The 22,542-nt window shown below is 46.4% G+C and overlaps 1 protein-coding gene across 1 annotated transcript; it reads left to right on the top strand.

The window, feature by feature from the left end:
- Window positions 1-7,048: 7,048 nt before the first annotated feature.
- Window positions 7,049-21,697, top strand: kcnk4a (potassium channel, subfamily K, member 4a). Its single transcript, XM_014198967.3, has 8 exons — window positions 7,049-7,461; window positions 8,772-8,885; window positions 17,536-17,811; window positions 18,336-18,453; window positions 18,660-18,820; window positions 19,208-19,394; window positions 19,623-19,759; window positions 19,974-21,697. The coding sequence occupies exons 3-8, from the start codon at window positions 17,623-17,625 to the stop codon at window positions 20,937-20,939; spliced, it is 1,758 nt and encodes a 585-aa protein (XP_014054442.1). The 5' UTR covers window positions 7,049-7,461; window positions 8,772-8,885; window positions 17,536-17,622; the 3' UTR covers window positions 20,940-21,697.
- Window positions 21,698-22,542: the final 845 nt, after the last annotated feature.

Genomic DNA, 22,542 nt, shown 5'->3' on the forward strand with positions numbered 1-22,542 from the left:
GGTTCTGCTCTTACCCAATAGATTTGTCATGCTTACAGTAATGACTAGGATTTCCCTAACTCGGTCCTCGGGATCCCAATGGGTGCACGTTGTGGTTTTTGCCATAGCACTACACAGCTGATTCAAATAACCAACTCATCGTCAAGCTTTGATCATTTGAATATGCTGTGTAGTGTTAGGGCAAAAAACAAAATTTGTGTATGTGTGTATATATATACTGCTCAAAAAAATAAAGGGAACACTTAAACAACACATCCTAGATCTGAATGAAAGAAATAATCTTATTAAATACTTTTTTCTTTACATTGAATGTGCTGACAACAAAATCACACCAAAATAATCAATGGAAATCCAATTTATCAACCCATGGAGGTCTGGATTTGGAGTCACACTCAAAATTAAAGTGGAAAGCCACACTACAGGCTGATCCAACTTTGATGTAATGTCCTTAAAACAAGTCAAAATGAGGCTCAGTAGTGTGTGTGGCCTCCACGTGCCTGTTTGACCTCCCTACAACGCCTGGGCATGCTCCTGATGAGGTGGCGGATGGTCTCCTGAGGGATCTCCTCCAAGACCTGGACTAAAGCATCCGCCAACTCCTGGACAGTCTGTGGTGAAACGTGGCGTTGGTGGATGGAGCGAGACATGATGTCCCAGATGTGCTCAATTGGATTCAGGTCTGGGGAACGGGCGGGCCAGTCCATAGCATCAATGCCTTCCACTTGCAGGAACTGCTGACACACTCCAGCCACAAGAGGTCTAGCATTGTCTTGCATTAGGAGGAACCCAGGGCCAACCGCACCAGCATATGGTCTCACAAGGGGTCTGAGGATCTCGTCTCGGTACCTAATGGCAGTGAGGCTACCTCTGGCGAGCACATGGAGGGCTGTGCGGCCCCCCAAAGAAAAGCCACCCCACACCATGACTGACCCACCGCCAAACCGGTCATGCTGGAGGATGTTACAGGCAGCAGAACGTTCTCCACGGTGTCTCCAGACTCTGTCACGTCTGTCACATGCTCAGTGTGAACCTGCTTTCATCTGTGAAGAGCACAGGGCGCCAGTGGCGAATTTGCCAATCTTGGTGTTCTCTGGCAAATGCCAAACGTCCTGCACGGTGTTGGGCTGTAAGCACAACCCCCACCTGTGGACGTCGGGCCCTCATACCACCCTCATGGAGTCTGTTTCTGACCGTTTGAGCAGACACATGCACATTTGTGGCCTGCTGGAGGTCATTTTGCAGGGCTCTGGCAGTGCTTCTCCTGCTCCTCCTTGCACAAAGGCGGAGGTAGCGGTCCTGCTGCTGGGTTGTTGCCCTCCTACGGCCTCCTCCACATCTCCTGATGTACTGGCCTGTCTCCTGGTAGCGCCTCCATGCTCTGGACACTACGCTGACAGACACAGCAAACCTTCTTGCCACAGCTCGCATTGATGTGCCATCCTGGATGAGCTGCACTACCTGAGCCACTTGTGTAGGTTGTAGACTCCGTCTCATGCTACCACTAGAGTGAAAGCACCGCCAGCATTCAAAAGTGACCAAAACATCAGCCAGGAAGCAGGAACTGAGAAGTGGTCTGTGGTCCCCACCTGCAGAACCACTCCTTTATTGGGGGTGTCTTGCTAATTGCCTATAATTTCCACCTGTTGTCTATTCCATTTGCACAACAGCATGTGAAATTTATTGTCAATCAGTGTTGCTTCCTAAGTGGACAGTTTGATTTCACAGAAGTGTGATTGACTTGGAGTTACATTGTGTTGTTTAAGTGTTCCCTTTATTTTTTTTGAGCAGTGTGTGTATGTATATATATGTATATATATATATATATTGTGTGTGTGTATAGACAGTATATGAATAGAAAAGGTGTGTACAGCAGTAGTTATATAGGATGAGCCTTAACTAGAATACAGTATGTAAACAAAGTGACCAGTACCGAGGGCAGCAGTCTCTAAGGTTCAGAGCAGGGTACTGAATGACTAGGCTAGTGGTGATTGTTTAACATTCAGATGGCCTGGAGATGGAAGCTGTTTATCAGTCTCGGTCCCAGCTTTGATGCACCTGTACTGTCTCCACCTTCTAGCGGGGTGAACAGGCTGTGGCTTGGTCTGCTGAGGTCTTTAATATTTTTGGCCTTCCTGTGACACTGGGTGCTTTAGATGTCCTGAAGGGCAGGCAGTGTGCCCCCGGTGATGTGTTGGGCTGACCGCACCACCCTCTGGAGAGCCCTGCGGTTGCCGTACCATGTGGTGATACAGCCCGACAGAATGGATCCTGGACTTCCTGACGGGCCGCCACCCAGGTGGTAAGGGTAGGTAACAACACATCTGTCACGCTGATCCTCAATACTGGGGCCCCTCATGGATGTGTGTTCAGACCCCTCCTGTACCCCCTGTTCCCTCATGACTGCACGCCCAGACACGACTCCAACACCATCATTAAGTTTGCCGATGACACAACAGTGGTGTAGGCCTGATCAACGACGAGAGAGCCCATAGGGAGGAGGTCAAAGACCTGGCCGTGTGGTGCCAGGACAACAACCTCTCCCTCAACGTGATCAAGACAAAGGAGAGGATTTTGGACTACAGGAAAAGGAGGACCGAGCACGCCCGCATTCTCATCGACGGGGATGTAGTGGAGCAGGTTGAGAGCTTCAAGTTCCTTGGCATCCACATCATCAACAAACTATCATGGTCCAAGCACACCAAGACAGTCGTGAAGCAGGCACGACAAAACCTATTCCCCCTCAGGAGACTAAAAAGATTTGGCATGAGTCCTCAGATCCTCAAAAGGTTCTACAGCCTCACGATCAAAAGCATCCTGACTGTTGCATCACTGCCTGGTATGGCAACTGCTCAGCCTCCAACCGCAAGGCACTACAGTGTGTACGGCCGAGTACATTACTGGGGCCAAGCTTTCTGCCATCCAGGACCTCTGTACCAGGTGGTGTCAGAGGAAGACCATAAAATTGTCAAAGACTCCAGCTACCCTAGTCATTGACTGTTCTCTCTGCTAGCGCACAGCAAGCTGCAGCGGAGCGCCAAGTCTAGGTCCAAGAGGCTCCTAAACAGCTTCTACCCCCAAGCCATAAGACTCCTGAACATCTAATCAAATGGCTACCCAGACTATTTGCATTGCCCCCACCCCATATTTTACACCGCTGCTACTCTATCTATGCATTATCACTTTAATAACTCTACCTACATGTATATATTACCTCAATTACCTTGACTAACCGGTGCCCCCGCACATTGACTCTGTACAGGTACACCCTGTATATAGTCTTGCTACTGTTATTTTACTGCTGCTCTTTAATTACTTGTTACCTTTATTTCTTATTCGTATTTTTTAAACTGCATTGTTGGTTAGGGGCTTGTAAGTAAGCATTTCACTGTAAGGTCTACACCTGTTGTATTCAGCGCATGTGACTAATACAATTTGATTTGTGTTGAGGATCAGCATGTCGAAAATGTTGTCTTCCAGATACTGTATATAATGATGAGATGCTTGTCTCCACCCTAACAATGGGTTTCGTTGTCCACAGAGTGGAACGGCGGGCTGTCAACCTCCCACCTATTTTTCTCTTTCGATTGGTGGATACATCTTGTTATTTGAATACATTTGAATATTTTATGAGGGGTGTTGACATCAACCACCTGTATTCAATGGAGAGTGAGATGCTATGCTGGCTCATGAATATGCATAGACCGGCTCGAATATCAACAGGGACAACTCCGATTTAGTTATTTTTTTTCAGGAAGTCACGCGCATCACACTTATATCGGTACACCCGTAGCTACCTAAGCATTACAAAACTTCTATTAGATCAAATAAGCCGCACGTATCAAAATAGCAATACTTTTTTATCTTTACTAAATTTGACACTCATTGCCCCCCATACAAAAACTCCTCACCTGCTTAATACACTGAACAAAAATATAAACACAACATCTAAAGCGTTGGTCCCATGTTTCATCAGCTGAAATAAGATCCCAGAAATGTTCCATACTCACACAAAAAAAATATTAATCACAAATTTGTTTACATCTCTGTTAGTGAGCATTTCTCCTTTCCAAGATAATCCATCCCCCTGTCAGGGATAGCATATCAAGAAGCTGATTAAACAGCATGACCATTACACAGGTGCACTTTGTGCTTCGGACAATAAAAGGCCTCTCTAACATGTGCAGTTTTGTCACACAACACAATGGCACAAATGTCTCAGGAATTTCCACCAGAGCGGTTGCCAGATAATTGGATGTTCATTTCTCTGCCTTAAGCCGCTTCCATCGTCATTTTAGAGAGTTTGGCTGTACATTCAACCGGGCCTCAACCGCAGACCGTGTATTTGGCATTGTGTGGGCAAGCGATTTGCTGATGTCAACGTTGTGAACAGAGTACCTCATGGTGGCGGTGGGGTTAGGGTTTGGGCAGGCATAAGCTATGCACAACAAACACAATTGCATTTTATCAATGGAAATTGGAATGCACAGAAATAATGTGACAAGATCCTGAGGCCTATTTTTTAAAATGTATCTGTGACCAGATGCGTATCTGTTTTCTCAGTCGTGAAATCTATAGATTAGGGCCTAATGAATTTATATAAATTGACCGATTTCCTCATATGAACTGTAAATCCTTGAAATTGTTGCATTTGTGGGCCTCCCGAGTGCTAGCTGTGCCACTAGAGATTCTGGGTTTGAGTCCAGGCTCTGTCGCAGCCAGCCGCACCCGGGAGACCCATGGGGCACGCACAATTGGCCCAGCGTCGTGCGGGTTAGTCGCACTAGCGACTCTTATGGCGGGCCGGGCGCAGTGCACGCTGACATTGTCGCCAGGTGCAAGGTGTTTCTTCCGACACATAGATTCAGCTGGCTTCAGCAGGTAGGATACCCTAGGAAATGTTCTGTAATTGACACATGCTGTGTCCAATCAATCAATTAATCAATCAATGTCTGGTTGTGCATATGTGTTTGGCGGAGAGATTGCCAAAGCCAGGGAAGGTGTAGCACAGCAAATCTTAATCGCACAAAGCCTATTATTTAGCAGGGAATACAATTTGTAGATCAGTAATTCTACACCTCAATTTGCTCATCTTGAGAAAACTGAGGTGTACAATCACTGATCCACAAATATTATTCCCTGCTAAATACAGGGTTTGTGGGATTAAGATATGCAGAGTTACACCACCCCTGGTTTAGGAAAAGGCGAAGTGAGAGGGTTTAGGTTGCCCAAAATACAGTGCCTTGCGAAAGTATTCGGCCCCCTTGAACTTTTTGACCTTTTGCCACATTTCAGGCTTCAAACATAAAGATATAAAACTGTAATTTTTTGTGAAGAATCAACAACAAGTGGGACACAATCATGAAGTGGAACGAAATTTATTGGATATTTCAAACTTTTTTAACAAATAAAAAACTCAACAATTGGGCATGCAAAATTATTCAGCCCCTTTACTTTCAGTGCAGCAAACTCTCTCCAGAAGTTCAGTGAGGATCTCTGAATGATCCAATGTTGACCTAAATGACTAATGATGATAAATAGAATCCACCTGTGTGTAATCAAGTCTCCGTATAAATGCACCTGCTCTGTGATAGTCTCAGAGGTCCGTTTAAAGCGCAGAGAGCATAATGAAGAACAAGGAACACACCAGGCAGGTCCGAGATACTGTTGTGGAGAAGTTTAAAGCCAGATTTGGATACAAAAAGATTTCCCAAGCTTTAAACATCCCAAGGAGCATTGTGCAAGCGATAATATTGAAATGGAAGGAGTATCAGACCACTGCAAATCTACGAAGACCCGGCCGTCCCTCTAAACTTTCAGCTCATACAAGGAGAAGACTGATCAGAGATGCAGCCAAGAGGCCCATGATCACTCTGGATGAACTGCAGAGATCTACAGCTGAGGTGGGAGACTCTGTCCATAGGACAACAATCAGTCGTATACTGCACAAATCTGGCCTTTATGGAAGAGTGGCAAGAAGAAAGCCATTTCTTAAAGATATCCATAAAAAGTGTTGTTTAAAGTTTGCCACTAGCCACCTGGGAGACACACCAAACATGTGGAAGAAGGTGCTCTGGTCAGATGAAACCAAAATCGAACTTTTTGGCAACAATGCAAAACGTTATGTTTGGCGTAAAAGCAACACAGCTCATCACCCTGAACACACCATCCCCACTGTCAAACATGGTGGTGGCAGCATCATGGTTTGGGCCTGCTTTTCTTCAGCAGGGGCAGGGAAGATGGTTAAAATTGATGGGAAGATGGATGGAGCCAAATACAGGACCATTCTGGAAGAAAACCTGATGGAGTCTGCGAAAGACCTGAGACTGGGACGGAGATGTGTCTTCCAACAAGACAATGATCCAAAACATAAAGCAAAATCTACAATGGAATGGTTCACAAATAAACATATCCAGGTGTTAGAATGGCCAAGTCAAAGTCCAGACCTGAATCCAATCGAGAATCTGTGGAAAGAACTGAAAACTGCTGTTCACAAACGCTCTCCATCCAACCTCACTGAGCTCGAGCTGTTTTGCAAGGAGGAATGGGCAAAAATTTCAGTCTCTCGATGTGCAAAACTGATAGAGACATACCCCAAGCGACTTACAGCTGTAATCGCAGCAAAAGGTGGCGCTACAAAGTATTAACTTAAGGGGGCTGAATAATTTTGCACGCCCAATTTTTCAGTTTTTTATTTGTTAAAAAAGTTTGAAATATCCAATAAATTTCGTTCCACTTCATGATTGTGTCCCACTTGTTGTTGATTCTTCACAAAAAATTACAGTTTTATATCTTTATGTTTGAAGCCTGAAATGTGGCAAAAGGTCGAAAAGTTCAAGGGGGCCGAATACTTTCGCAAGGCACTGTATGTCCACATTAAGCAGATCATTATTTATACTGAACAAAAATATAAAGCAGATCATTATTAATACTGAACAAAAATATAAAACCTAACAATTTCTATTTATTTTATGTTTTTATTTTATTTGAATTTTTTTTACCCCATTTTTCTCCCCAATTTTGTGGTATCCAATTGGTAGTCCCAGTCTTGTCTCATCGCTGCAACTCCCGTACGGACTCGGGAGAGGCGAAGGTCGAGAGCCGTGCGTCCTCCGAAACACAACCCAACCAAGCCGCACTGCTTCTTGATACAATGCCCACTTAACCCTGAAGCATCACCAGTGGACAGTGCTGGAACTACTGGAAAAAGCAGTGCCTCAACTCCTGGCCCTATGAGGGAGAGACACACACACACACACACACACTTCCTAGAATCCCTCTTCTCCATCACAGTGATGTAGAGTCCTGAGCATGGGGAAACACCTTCCCACTGCCAGGAACACACACACACACTTACTTAGTGGACACACACTTCTACTCACAGAGTGTTTGATGGTGAGAAGAGCCTGGACACCAAGAAGCACATACTGGTTCTTCAGACTTCATCGTTTCTCCTGAACTCAGGTAGGATTTAAAGTCAGTTGCTTTGTTCAGATCGGTTTATTTTCTCACCTATTAGTAATATACAGTATTTGTTGTCTGAGAAGGCATTTATGTACTTGTTTGTGGTGTGTGAATTGCAAGGGAGAACTAACCGGCATCATCGTATGTATAACGTGTTTCTGTGTTCTGGTGGGGTCATCAGTTTTTTTTTTTATAGCCACTATTTTAGCACATCATTTTATAAATTATTTTATTTAACCTTTATTTAACTAGGCAAGTCAGTTAAGAACAAATTCCTATTTACAATGACGGCCTAGGAACAGTGGGTTAACTGCCTTGTTCAGGGGCAGAACGACAGATTTTTACCTTGTCAGCTCGGGGATTTGATCTAGCAACCTTTCAGTTACTGGCCCAACGCTCTAACCACTAGGACCTGCTGCCCCAAAATGTATCTGGTGATGTTATCTGTTTTTATGACATTTCATTGATGATTTACTTACTTGCATGACTCAATTGTTTTTCTCCTCAAAAACAGCTTTCAGTCAGTGATTTGGGTAACAAAATCTAACTGTCCTTCCAAAGAACATTGGCCATATCAAATGCTGGGGGAAATGTTGGAAACATTCTTTATGATTTATCTTTAAGCTCTCAATATAAATGACTGATAGCATTACATTTTATTGTATGACAAATGTACCCTAAAATATGACTCATTAGACAAATAACCTGCTGTTTTACATCCATTTTATGAGCTAGGTGGAGACTGGCGCCAAAGCCTCTTCCCTCCTTGGCAGTTCTGCACTCCTTTTTGTTTTTAACTGCAATACTTTGGAAACATGATGATTTATCACAATTTATGTCACGCTGTTTGAGCTGGGATATTTCACAACACATCAAACACACATATCTTACAAAAATATAAAAATATGCCAGGATAGGTTTAGACAACGATAACAAATAATACGTTTTCAGCCAATGCATAGACGTCCATACAAACCAATGCGTTCCATTAGATCAGAATGCTAACAGAGAACTCTGGGAAATATCAGAACGTTGACACAGTTCTTTGGAACACCATGGCCATCTTCTGGTTCTGGAGGTGAATATCATTTTAAAGAAAACAAACTGTTTAAACTAGATAAAGATAAGCATCCTAAACATACTTTGGTTAACGCGAGATGTATGTTTAGCAGGTTGGCAGAGGCTAATCGTTTAAAAACTTTGGCCAGTTGATATCCTGGGCAGTCTGGTGAGTGTCAGTGTGTGTTGTTATGACAGGGGGGCACTAACGTAGACGCTGGTCTGAACCCTCCCACTATTCCCCCTTTCAGCCCTGGGCCTGGTAGAGGAGGAGAGAGAGAGGAGGAGAGACAACTCTCATCCCCAGATCTTCAGGATGGATAAAACGTGGACAAGTGAATTGTTTAGAGCGGGATGTCTTAACGGTAGTAATGTCACACTTTCCTATTTGGGTAAATCCAGTTGAATTCAATCACTTTTTGACAGCACCCCTTTTGATTTGAATGAAATCATATATACATATTTGCCAAAAGTGACTTTTGGACCTGAATGCCAAATCATTCAAGAGATGGTACTCCATGTGTATATGTCCTTATTGTTATTTTATTGTTACTATTTCCTTTTTAAGTTTTTCCTTTTGAACTCTGCGTTGTTGGGAACTGTCTCGTAAGTGTTTCACAGTAATGTCTACACCTGTTGCATGTGACATAATATTTTATTTAAAATTTGGCCTTTTTGCATACCCCACCATACCTATTTTATAATAAAAAATGTAAATTAATTTCCAACATTCACTCAATGCATTCTGGGTTTTTACAAAGTGCAGGAAAGCCATTCCATCAGAACGTGTTATCGGAGAGTTGGATGATACCTACATATATTTTGGAAGTTAATATATTCCATTTAGATAAAAGATGAGGCATAATAACCGTCATCAGAAGATACTATTAACACATAAATATTATTTGCCACAGAATAAATAGCAGAAGAATAACTGCAGATAAATAATGCTCTCATTGAAGATTGTACACCCGATGTTGTCTTCTCACTCTATTTAAACTCCACAATCTAATAAATAGCTTTTGAAGCTCTCTTAGCCAATAGATCACATTGAAAACAAATCATCTAAACTGAACTCCAAACATATTTTGGAATTTCTGTGCCTCCTTGACAAACACAAATCAATATCCAAAAACAGCATGTGTATTTTTTTCCGCGAACCTGTGTAACCGGTGTGAAATGGTTAGCGGGGTGCGCGCTAATAGCGTTTTAATCGGTGACGTCACTCACTCTGAGACCTTGAAGTAGTTGTTCTTCTTGCTCTGCAAGGGCCGTGGCTTTTGTGGAACTGTAACGATGCTTCGAGGGTGTCAGTTGTCGACGTGTGCAGAGGGTACCTGGTTCGAGCCCAGGTTGAGGCAAGGAGAGGGACGGAAGCAAAACTGTTACACCTGCACATTATCATCTTCTCTCATTTGTAGCAACAATGTGTGGGGTTATGGCAGGGGAAACGGTGTTGCAGTAGTCAAGTGTGAGGGGTTATGGCAGGGGAAACGGTGTTGCAGTAGTCTAGTGTGAGGGGTTATGGCAGGGGAAACGGTGTTGCAGTAGTCTAGTGTGTGGGGCTATGGCAGGGGAAACGGTGTTGCAGTAGTCTAGTGTGAGGGGTTATGGCAGGGGAAACGGTGTTGCAGTAGTCTAGTGTGAGGGGTTATGGCAGGGGAAACGGTGTTGCAGTAGTCTAGTGTGAGGGGTTATGGCAGGGGAAACGGTGTTGCAGTAGTCTAGTGTGTGGGTTTATGTCAGTAGTCTAGTGTGAGGGGCTATGGCAGGGGGAACGGTGTTGCAGTAGTCTAGTGTGAGGGGTTATGGCAGGGGGAACGGTGTTGCAGTAGTCTAGTGTGAGGGGTTATGCCAGGGGGAACGGTGTTGCAGTAGTCTAGTGTGAGGGTTATGGCAGGGGGAACGGTGTTGCAGTAGTCTAGTGTGAGGGGTTATGGCAGGGGAAACGGTGTTGCAGTAGTCTAGTGTGAGGGGTTATGGCAGGGGAAACGGTGTTGCAGTAGTCTAGTGTGAGGGGTTATGGCAGGGGAAACGGTGTTGCAGTAGTCTAGTGTGTGGGTTTATGTCAGTAGTCTAGTGTGAGGGGATATGGCAGGGGGAACGGTGTTGCGGTAGTCTAGTGTGAGGGGTTATGGCAGGGGCAGGGGCGAAAATCTGATATCAACTTTGGAGGGGACAATTACATGAAATTTTCTCAAGAGCAATTCCTGAGGGGAACACCAAAAGTAGTGCTGTAACACATAGCCTACATTGTAATATGGTAAATGTATATTGAGGAACCAAAGAAATAAGGTGTTTGCCGTACTCCTAACTACCGGTACCCAAAACTACACAACTAATCACAACAGCAATACCATTGCCTTTAACAAATCTTAGTTCCAGTCACCAGTTTAAGTTGAGAGTGGGGGTATCCATGGCATTTTCCAATTATGTTCCTATTTTACAAGTCAAAAAAATTGAGAACCTTTCATAATGTTGCCAAACAAAGACTCAACAAACTTACCTGAGACTCCCTGTCTCTGCCAGTCTGTCCCTGCATATCTGTCCCCAACTCTGCTGTCTGTGTGCCATCTGTTGCCTGCTCTGCCTAATGACATCATTGTGAAACATTTCCATTAGAATTTCATTTCTTTCTTATGAACATTTTATCAACTAGTCTTTGAGATATTAGGCTACTAGGGTTCTTACTATGCGTTTTGGTGTATTGAAAAATACTCTGATGTCCGTCTTTTATTTTTCTGCCATTTTTCTACCTGGCTGGCTACACACACGCACAGTGTGTAAGTTATTTACAGTAGGAGATGGGCTTCTCTCATCTTCAATCATTCTATTTGGGCTTCGATCTAAAAGGTAGCTAGCAAATGTGAAACGGATTAAAATGACAAGAGTTGACAGCTGTATGAGTTCACCATTTACACAACATATGCTGCAACCTTTTGTAATTTTAATAGTTTGTTTCATATTGGCTGGCTTCCAACAATAGCTGAATTTGCAAAGCTAGCGAGCACCAATTCAGTTTCAGTGGTGTTTGCTATAATCTTTGCTACCCGGGTTAAATAAAGGTGAAATAAAATAAATAAATAAAAGTTCCCTTGCGACAATTTAGCTTTTGCAACAAGACCATTAAATATATTTAAGACAATGGTAGAAGAGAGTGTAGTTCAGTTTGGATTTCAGTTTATCGCTAACCTTATCACAGGGACTTTGAAGCACTAACTTACATCATCTGCATGCTGATCTTGGAATAAATTGACGATAGCAAAGATTCCATCTTTGACGACGCCACATAAATGGAATAGGTACTAGCTAGCTTAATAGTTAATATTTGCGCGCTAGCTCTGCATATTCAGCTAGTGTGTGTGCGCGATTGACTGGATTAACCTCACGTCAGTTACGTGCATTGAGTGCCTTTCAGACAGTAGATATGACCTCTCTGTTACCTTGCCAACTAAGGAACTGGCAGTGGATCAAACCATTGTGAGGCAAAGGGTGGGGGGGTCGCAATCTTTTGAAATTTAAAAACGCGCTATTAAGTGTCTATAATCAGCACAATTGCTTTCATTGCGTATTATTAATATTATTTAAATTATATAGTTATGTTTCAGTGATATATTGGAGGGGACAAATCATATTTTTCCCAGGATGGGGAGGTTGTGTCCCCCCCGTCCCCCCCGGGATTTCCGCCCCTGGGCAGGGGGAACGGTGTTGCATTAGTCTAGTGTGTGGGGTTATGTCAGTAATCTAGTGTGGGGTTATGGCAGGGGGAACGGTGTTGCAGTAGTCTAGTGTGTGGGGTTATGTCAGTAGTCTAGTGTGAGGGGTTATGGCAGGGGAAACGGTGTTGCAGTAGTCTAGTGTGAGGGGTTATGGCAGGGGAAACGGTGTTGCAGTAGTCTAGTGTGAGGGGTTATGGCAGGGGAAACGGTGTTGCAGTAGTCTAGTGTGAGGGGTTATGGCAGGGGAAACGTTGTTGCAGTAGTCTAGTGTGAGGGGTTATGGCAGGGGAAACGGTGTTGCAGTAGTCTAGTGTGAGGGGTTATGGCAGGGGAAACGGTGATGCAGTAGTCTAGTGTGAGGGGTTATGGCAGGGGAAACGGTGCTACAGTAGTCTAGTGTGAGGGGTTATGGCAGGGGGAACGGTGTTGCAGTAGTCTAGTGTGTGGGATTATGGTAGGGGAAACGGTGTTGCAGTAGTCTAGTGTGTGGGATTATGGCAGGGGAAACGGTGATGCAGTAGTCTAGTGTGAGGGGTTATGGCAGGGGGAACGGTGTTGCAGTAGTCTAGTGTGTGGGGTTATGTCAGTAGTCTAGTGTGAGGGGTTATGTCAGTAGTCTAGTGTGAGGGTTATGGCAGGGGAAACAGTGATGCAGTAGTCTAGTGTGAGGGGTTATGGCAGGGGGAACGGTGTTGCAGTAGTCTAGTGTGTGGGGTTATGTCAGTAGTCTAGTGTGAGGGGTTATGTCAGTAGTCTAGTGTGAGGGGTTATGTCAGTAGTCTAGTGTGTGGGATTATGGCAGGGGAAACAGTGATGCAGTAGTCTAGTGTGTGGGATTATGGCAGGGGAACCGGTGTTGCAGTAGTCTAGTGTGAGGGTTTATGTCAGAGGAAACGGTGCTGCAGTAGTCTAGTGTGAGGGGTTATGGCAGGGGAAACAGTGATGCAGTAGTCTAGTGTGTGGGGTTATGGCAGGGGAAACGGTGTTGCAGTAGTCTAGTGTGAGGGGTTATGGCAGGGGAAACAGTGATGCAGTAGTCTAGTGTGTGGGGTTATGGCAGGGGAAACGGTGTTGCAGTAGTCTAGTGTGAGGGGTTATGGCAGGGGAAACGTTGTTGCAGTAGTCTAGTGTGAGGGGTTATGGCAGGGGAAACGGTGTTGCAGTAGTCTAGTGTGTGGGGTTATGGCAGGGGAAACGGTGTTGCAGTAGTCTAGTGTGTGGGGTTATGGCAGGGGAAACGGTGTTGCAGTAGTCTAGTGTGTGGGGTTATGGCAGGGGAAACGGTGTTGCAGTAGTCTAGTGTGTGGGATTATGGCAGGGGAAACGGTGTTGCAGTAGTCTAGTGTGTGGGATTATGGCAGGGGAACCGGTGTTGCAGTAGTCTAGTGTGAGGGTTATGGCAGGGGAAACGGTGTTTGTTGTCTAGTGTGTGGGGTTATGTCAGTAGTCTAGTGTGGGGTTATGGCAGGGGAAATGGTGCTGCAGTAGTCTAGTGTGAGGGGTTATGTCAGTAGTCTAGTGTGGGGTTATGGCAGGGGAAACGGTGTTGCAGTAGTCTAGTGTGAGGGTTATGGCAGTAGTCTAGTGTGAGGGGTTATGTCAGAGGAAACGGTGCTGCAGTAGTCTAGTGTGAGGGGTTATGTCAGAGGAAACGGTGCTGCAGTAGTCTAGTGTGAGGGGTTATGGCAGGGGAAACAGTGATGCAGTAGTCTAGTGTGAGGGGTTATGTCAGAGGAAACGGTGCTGCAGTAGTCTAGTGTGGGGGGTTATGTCAGGGGAAACGGTGTAGCAGTAGTCTAGTGTGAGGGGTTATGGCAGGGGAAACAGTGCTGCAGTAGTCTAGTGTGAGGGGTTATGGCAGGGGAAACGGTGTTGCAGTAGTCTAGTGTGAGGGGTTATGGCAGGGGAAACGGTGTTGCAGTAGTCTAGTGTGTGGGGTTATGGCAGGGGAAACGGTGTTGCAGTAGTCTAGTGTGTGGGGTTATGGCAGGGGAAACGGTGTTGCAGTAGTCTAGTGTGTGGGGTTATGGCAGGGGAAACGGTGTTGCAGTAGTCTAGTGTGTGGGATTATGGCAGGGGAAACGGTGTTGCAGTAGTCTAGTGTGTGGGGTTATGTCAGTAGTCTAGTGTGAGGGGTTATGTCAGTAGTCTAGTGTGAGGGGTTATGTCAGTAGTCTAGTGTGTGGGATTATGGCAGGGGAAACAGTGATGCAGTAGTCTAGTGTGTGGGGTTATGTCAGTAGTCTAGTGTGAGGGGTCATGGCAGGGGGAACGGTGTTGCAGTAGTCTAGTGTGTGGGATTATGGCAGGGGAAACGGTGTTGCAGTAGTCTAGTGTGTGGGGTTATGGCAGGGGAAACGGTGTTGCAGTAGTCTAGTGTGTGGGGTTATGGCAGGGGAAACGGTGTTGCAGTAGTCTAGTGTGTGGGATTATGGCAGGGGAAACGGTGTTGCAGTAGTCTAGTGTGTGGGATTATGGCAGGGAAACGGTGTTGCAGTAGTCTAGTGTGAGGGGTTATGGCAGGGGAAACGGTGTTGCAGTAGTCTAGTGTGTGGGATTATGGCAGGGAAACGGTGTTGCAGTAGTCTAGTGTGAGGGGTTATGGCAGGGGAAACGGTGTTGCAGTAGTCTAGTGTGTGGGGTTATGTCAGTAGTCTAGTGTGAGGGTTATGGCAGGGGAAACGGTGTTGCAGTAGTCTAGTGTGTGGGGTTATGTCAGTAGTCTAGTGTGAGGGGTTATGGCAGGGGAAACGGTGTTGCAGTAGTCTAGTGTGTGGGGTTATGGCAGGGGGAACGGTGTTGCAGTAGTCTAGTGTGTGGGGTTATGGCAGGGGAAACGGTGTTGCAGTAGTCTAGTGTGTGGGGTTATGGCAGGGGAAACGGTGTTGCAGTAGTCTAGTGTGAGGGGTTATGGCAGGGGAAACGGTGTTGCAGTAGTCTAGTGTGTGGGGTTATGGCAGGGGGAACGGTGTTGCAGTAGTCTAGTGTGAGGGGTTATGTCTGTAGTCAAGTGTGTGGGGTTATGGCAGGGGGAACGGTGTTGCAGTAGTCTAGTGTGAGGGTTATGGCAGGGGAAACGTTGTTGCAGTAGTCTAGTGTGAGGGCTATGGCAGGGGGAACGGTGTTGCAGTAGTCTAGTGTGTGGGGTTATGGCAGGGGAAATGGTGTTGCAGTAGTCTAGTGTGTGGGGTTATGTCAGTAGTCTAGTGTGAGGGGTTATGGCAGGGGAAACGGTGTTGCAGTAGTCTAGTGTGAGGGGTTATGGCAGGGGGAACGGTGTTGCAGTAGTCTAGTGTGTGGGGTTATGGCAGGGTGAACGGTGTTGCAGTAGTCTAGTGTGTGGGGTTATGGCAGGGGAAACGTTGTTGCAGTAGTCTAGTGTGAGGGTTATGGCAGGGGGAACGGTGTTGCAGTAGTCTAGTGTGTGGGGTTATGGCAGGGGAAACGGTGTTGCAGTAGTCTAGTGTGTGGGATTATGGCAGGGGAAACGGTGTTGCAGTAGTCTAGTGTGTGGGGTTATGGCAGGGTGAACGGTGTTGCAGTAGTCTAGTGTGTGGGGTTATGGCAGGGGAAACGTTGTTGCAGTAGTCTAGTGTGAGGGTTATGGCAGGGGGAACGGTGTTGCAGTAGTCTAGTGTGTGGGGTGCGGGAATAATGACAAGTGAACCTGGGGAGCTGTGTGTTCACATTGCCCTAAAAAAGGGATCCGGACTCAGATCACGTCTGGAGATGGTCTCAGTTCGGTTCGCTTCGGAGGCTCTTTTGTGGAGTCAGTTCCTTTGGAGTGTTCACGCTAAACAAAAAAATGAAGCGAACCGCACTGAGTTCACAAAGAATGGCTGAAAGGTACCACGTGTGAAAACACCCATTGACCCTATTTTACATCATCTGACGTTTTTGTGTTGTGCCCGCCATCGGTTGAGACAAAACATGCTCTTGAATACAGGGTTGTTGTCATGTTTTGGCTGTTAATTGTACTCAAATGGCAATTAAATTGAAATGTCAACTTTCAAATGCTACCACAAAGATGGTAGAGAATGTTGACTTGAATGGGAATATCTTTTGTTTTAAATTATACTGTCAGGCCTCCATAGGAAATGTATTGAAATTATAGAAATCTAGACAATGGAATGGACATGACCATTTAATTTGACATTCAACACAGGTGGACCGGCCGCCATCTTTGGTATTAATTAGAAGGAAACATTTCAATGGTGTTCCAGCTAATTTACAGTGGTCTGAATCGATAGGTCCATTCTATTAATTATATTTCTATGATAGAAATGACACCCACCCTGTATCCAAGAGCATGCTGTGTTTCAACCAATGGTCGGTACAACACAAAAACCTCAGATGATGTAAAGTAGGGTCTAAGATAAAACATATTCTAATATGAAAAAAATCAGAGTTTAGGCATTTTTAGGTAATTGATGTTGAAGGTTAAATGTAATTTTTATTTAAACTTTTTTAAAGAAATGATCAAGTAGTTTGACAACCCTGTTTGTGTTTAAATTATATCAAGCTCAACTGTTTATCTTTTCCAGTGATGAAGACGTATGTCTCACTGTGTGGCGGGTTATGCAAAACAGGTTAACTTTGAGCACCATTTATCTCCTGAATGTTCTGGCATTCAGGTCCAAAAAGTAACTTTCTGACCACTTCTTCCATGGGCAAACATGTATGGAAAGTTTTGTTTAAATCATAAGGGATGATGTCAAAAAGTTATTGAATTCAAATGGATTTACCCCTATAGGAGATAAACTTCATATCTTGTCTCACACTTTCATGTTCTGGAAATGACCTGAGAACCACCCTGCTCTGTGTTGTTTTTTCCTTGATATAGCTCCTCAAATAATCCCCATTATCAAACTTGTTCCTGATCTTATATTTCCAGAAAGAGATCATTATCATTGAACACACACACTCAAAATCCTATTTTCCCTAACCCTAACCCTAACCCTTAACCTAACCTAAACCCCTAACTATAAATGTAACCCTAATCTTAATCCTAGTTGTAAACCTAACCCCTAAACCTAAAATAGCCTTTTTCCCTTGTGGGGGCCAACCATTTTTTCCCCTTGTTTTACTATCCTTGTGGAAAACAGAGGACTTCTGTTTCCCACAAGGATAGTAAAACCAAACAAAAAATGGTGTTTGTGTGTGTGTGTGTGTGTGTGTGTGTGTGTGTGTGTGTGTGTGTGTGTGTGTGTGTGTGTGTGTGTGTGTGTGTGTGTGTGTGTGTGTGTGTGTGTGTGTGTGTGTGTGTGTGTGTGTGTGTGTGCGCGTGTGCATGCAGCTGTGCCACTGTGTGTATCGTGGAAGAGGCCGTAGAGCAGACCCTGGCGAAACCTGACTCCTGTGGTGGGGGGGTGAGCTCGGGGCGATGCGGTGCCCCACCCTGCTGGCCCTGCTGGCAGGGGTCATGCTGTACCTGGTGATGGGGGCGCTGGTGTTCCGGACCCTGGAAAGCCCCAAGGAGAGCAAGGAGCACGAGAAGCTGCGCCGTACCACACGTGACTTCCTCCAAAACCACTCCTGTGTCACCGCACAGAACCTCAGCGACCTCATCAAGGTACACACACACCAGAGCACACACACATTTGAGCAGAGAGATAGACACACCCACACCAGAGCAAGCAGACATAAACACACATAATATACACCTTGGCAGGAATAACTTCAGAGAGTGAAAGCATACACTTGAACAGACAGACGAGTTAAAACACATCTGAGAAGAACCTCGTCTAAACAAAGTCCAGTGTAGAACCCCTACTGGGAAGGTGTAGCCCAGGGTAGGCAACTACATTCAGCCATGGGATGATTTTTGTCAGTGTGGATGGTCGGGGGGCCGGAACATAATTACAATCATAACTATGCACCAAAAGGGCTTTGAAATGAAAATTACATTGAGACACGATCACGTCTTTTCTTTTTATTCGTGGGATATACTTGGAAACGGATTTCCTAAATGAAACACATTTTTAGCTGAATTCCTGGTAATTTTCTATATATTTTTAATTGATTTACTAAAATCCTAAAAAGAACACAGACCCCAGATGTAGCCCTAGCCTGTCTGCTCTGTCTCTGTACTGTCAGAGTGTGGTGAAGGCGGTGGAGGCGGGCCTGGATGTAAAATACAGCTCCACCAACTTCACTAGCAGGTGGGACCTGGCCAGCGCCTTCTTCTTCTGTGGTACCATCATCACCACCATCGGTGAGCCTTTGTTCATTTGTTCCCTCCTGCAAACCGTTTGGTAATAACTTAGTCAGCCAGATGTGTATTTTGAATTTGACAGAAAATGAATTATCCAATCTCAGAAAATACAATGAACCTCAATAGACATGCTGGTGAGTTGAATCATTTTTAAATGATATAGATTAACATATAGGTGAATGTATATGGTCTCACTCTGTCCTCAGGGTTTGGTAACCTGTCTCCCAGGACCAAATGGGGCCAGCTGTTCTGCGTGTGTTATGCCCTGGTAGGGATCCCTATGTTTGGTTTCCTGCTAGCTGGTGTTGGGGACCACATGGGGACGGGGCTGAGGAAGGCCGTGTGGAAGATGGAGACACTCTTCCTGGTGAGACTGTCTTGTCTCGGGGCTGCTTCATTTACAGGATGTCATCTCATTGTTCTCGCCTGTCTCAGGGGCTGCTTAAGTGATGTCACTGTGCTGTAAACAGAAGAGGCCGTCTTGGAGTCTCTAGCATTTGAAACATGTTACACACAAGTAGAACAAAAGCCGGCTTAAACATTCAGTCAGTCATTAGATAATTCCCAATGTAACTTTGCAGTACAAAAAAACCCTAACAATTATTGTTTCTGTTTATCAAAGAAAAGGCACATTATTTGATCATCTTGAGGAAGATCTTACCCTCTCCATCCTTTTTCCCTCATCTCTCCTTCTTTTAATTCATCAGTCTTTCCCTTCTTATTTTGTGTCCCCCTCTCTCTCTGCCCCTCTCAGAAGCGGCGGGTCAGTCCCACTTATGTGCGGGTCATGTCTGCCGTTCTGTCCATCCTGATTGGCTGTCTGATCTTCCTCGCCGTGCCAACGCTGGTGTTTAAGGAAGTGGAGGACTGGTCCTTTCTGGAGGCGCTCTACTTTGTGGTCATCACCCTGACCACGGTCGGCTTCGGAGACTACGTAGCAGGTATGAAGTGAACACTTGGTGCCTGAAAGACACTGTACACACTTTGGACAGTACAGACTCTGGAGAGTACACACTCTACACATTTCTATCAGGATACACACTATGAAAGATACACTTGATATTTCATAGGGATATGGACCTGTCTAAACCCTTTTGTTTGTGTGTATGTGCATGTATGTGCGCCTTCGAGTCCATGCGATTCCAATGCGTCAATGTCCTTGTGCGTAGGTGCTAACCGGCGGGACGGAGATCTGTTTAAGCCCCTTGTGTGGCTCTGGATAGTGTTTGGCCTGGCTTACTTTGCTTCCATACTCACCATGATTGGGAACTGGCTGCGGGTGCTGTCCAAGAAAACACGTGCTGAGGTGAGTGGGACACAAACCAAATGATTGGAAGGGCTGGTGAAAGGGAAACACTCGATATGACAAGATCTGGACAAAGATTTACCGAAAGGGAATTTGGGTTTGTACTGCCGATATTTACTTATCCTCTGTCTCTCTGTCTTTCTCTGGGTCTCTGGGACACCTCTCTCTTTCTTTCTCTGACTCTTTCCCTCTCCCTCCCCTTTCTCTCTCTCAGATGGAGGAGTTGAGGGCCCATGCTACTGACTGGACCCAGAACATCCAGAACATGTCCATGGACTTCCGGATACCCAACCCTCTGGAACTCAATGACCCCTTCCTGCTGCAGCGGCGCCGCTGGAAACGCAGCACCCGGCGACGGTTCCGCAGGGGGGCGCTGGGGCACCGCGGCAGGCAGGGTGCCATAGGGGAGAACGGACATCTGCCCAATAGGTGGGTCACACGCTCCATGACCCGTCTGGAGGTCGTGAGGTTAGGGGGGGGTGAGGTTAGGACTGAGGGGGTGAGGTTAGGGCTAGGGGTAGGTTTGAGGGCAGATTGCAGGGTGAATGCGAGGTCAGACGGCCGGCCGGTTGCGAGGTCGCTGTCGATGCCTGCGACGCGCTCCGTGATGGAGTTAGACTATGACCCTGATCCTGTTGCGATAATGATGATGCCATGGGAGTCGGGCTCTGTGTTCGAGTCCGAGTCTCCAGAGTCTGACTCCAGATCAGTTGTCTCCTCCTCTGACTCTCACACCTCTGACCTGTGTATGCCAGGGCGGAGGATGCCTTTTGCTAGTTTTGACCCAAGTGGGTCTCTCTGTACTGAACAGAGGGGACGCCATGGAGGATCCAGGCTGGTATATTTCAGGGAGGACGTTCGGTTCCCTGTGCCTCTCCAGCAACTCCCAAAGTCGCCCAACTCCACTATGCCGCTCCCCATGCCGCTCCCCATGCCACCTTTGCCCACCCCGCCAGGCTGCAAGATGCTAGATTTCTTCGGGGAGAACTTGGCCTACATCGACGAGTCGTCGGACACGCTAAGTGACCGGAACCAGACGGTTGAGGGGGGTGTCAGTCCTCGTCCCCGGATACACCGCAGGAGGAGCATGAGGAGGCAGCTGAAGGAGAGGAGGGACAGCGACATGCAGCCCCCCTCTAACCCCCCAACTCCTCCCCCTCTTTCCCATCTCAGAGACTGACACAGTGACATGCAGTCCCCTCCTCTAACCCCCCACCCCTCCCCCATCTCAGAGACTGATGAACAAACTGACAGACACGGGTCATGAAGGGGGATACTAAGGCTGGTCTTTATTACCAGTGTCCAAAGGAGAAGCAGACCTTAAAGCTCAGATGGATTTATGTACTGGGGATAAATGTGGCCCACGCCAACAATTTATTAGATCTCACTGACTGAGGACCACAGTCACCATTGAGAAATATTTGTATGAAAACCAATTAATGTATTCAGCAGCACAGATATAGAATATATAAACTGTCTCAGCTCAGTGAAGTCAGACTCACTGGGTTGAGAAATAGTACCAAGTGTAGTACAGCAGCTCCTCTGCATCGGTGTAGAGGCTGCTGTGCTGTCTTCTACTGGAGCTCAGCCCAAACCTCAGCCACCGTTTTTAAATGACACCAAAGTGGAAGGACTTTTTAAAATAACCATTTAGATCTGGTGTCAGAGATCCATATCCCTGTATATCCAGTGTCCTTCAGCATGTGGGATATTCAGTACTCTGCTTGTATAGCTTGTTTGTTTTGACGCTGTTCTGTTGCCCTGAATGTGTATCTGCCAAACTGGTATTTAAAATAAAATGGTGCTTTTCTAAATAAAGGAAAGTCCTATACAAACCTACAATACTGTATGTTTGATAGACTGATGAGATAACATGATATACTGTGTAGAGAGGCCTTGGGGAGTGGTGAGAGAGGTGTGGGTGGGGCTGGAAGGGATGTCAGATTGTATGTACACACACACACACACACACACACACACCACACACACCGTGGCAAGGCCACTCACACACTCAGACACCCAGAGGAGTGTTACTTTGGGATAAGTGCAGGTTGAATATAGTAAGGGGTGGTTAGGTGGAAAGGACTAACAGATGCTGGGCTGGTTTACAGCCGGGGACAGAGGGGTGTGACCTCACCACACCTCCGTCCTGCAGCCTGCCAGCCACTCAGGGGTCTACCCCCTCACGTCCTCTCACCCCTCCTTCCCCCTTACAGAGAGGCCACACGTTCCCCCTCCCCCCTTACAGAGAGGCCACACGTTCCCCCTCCCCCCTTACAGAGAGGCCACACGCCCCCCCCCCCCCCCTTACAGAGAGGCCACACGTCCCCCCCCCCCTTACAGAGAGGCCACACGTCCCCCCCCCCCTTACAGAGAGGCCACACGTCCCCCCCCCCCCCACAGAGAGGCCACACGTCCCCCCCGTTACAGAGAGGCCACACGTCCCCCCCGTTACAGAGAGGCCACACGTCCCCCCCGTTACAGAGAGGCCACACGTCCCACCCCCCCCTTACAGAGAGGCCACACGTCCCACCCCCCCCTTACAGAGAGGCCACACGTCCCCCCCCTCCCCTTACAGAGAGGCCACACGTCCTTTTCCCAGAGAGGCTGGACAGGGACGGGCGGGGCCCCAGAAAGGCTTACAGGGACTGGGGAGGAGGAGGAGGAGAGGGTTAATGGGGGCACAGTCTGGTTACTGTGTCAGACTCAATGTCCAACTCTCTAGGCACTATCTATTTTTCATCACCTTTCTGTGTTTGGCGCATAAAGCAGACCAACTTGGC

The sequence above is a fragment of the Salmo salar genome, chromosome 05 (assembly GCF_965601325.2).
Source record: "Salmo salar chromosome 05, fSalSal1, whole genome shotgun sequence".
NCBI lineage: Eukaryota > Metazoa > Chordata > Actinopteri > Salmoniformes > Salmonidae > Salmo > Salmo salar.

Coding starts and splice junctions, on each gene's coding strand:
- kcnk4a (XM_014198967.3), top strand. CDS start 17,623: ATGCGGTGCCCCACCCTGCTGGCCCTGCTGGCAGGGGTCATGCTGTAC. Junction 18,821..19,207: donor AGATGGAGACACTCTTCCTG/GTGAGACTGTCT, acceptor TGCCCCTCTCAG/AAGCGGCGGGTCAGTCCCAC. Junction 19,760..19,973: donor CCAAGAAAACACGTGCTGAG/GTGAGTGGGACA, acceptor TCTCTCTCTCAG/ATGGAGGAGTTGAGGGCCCA.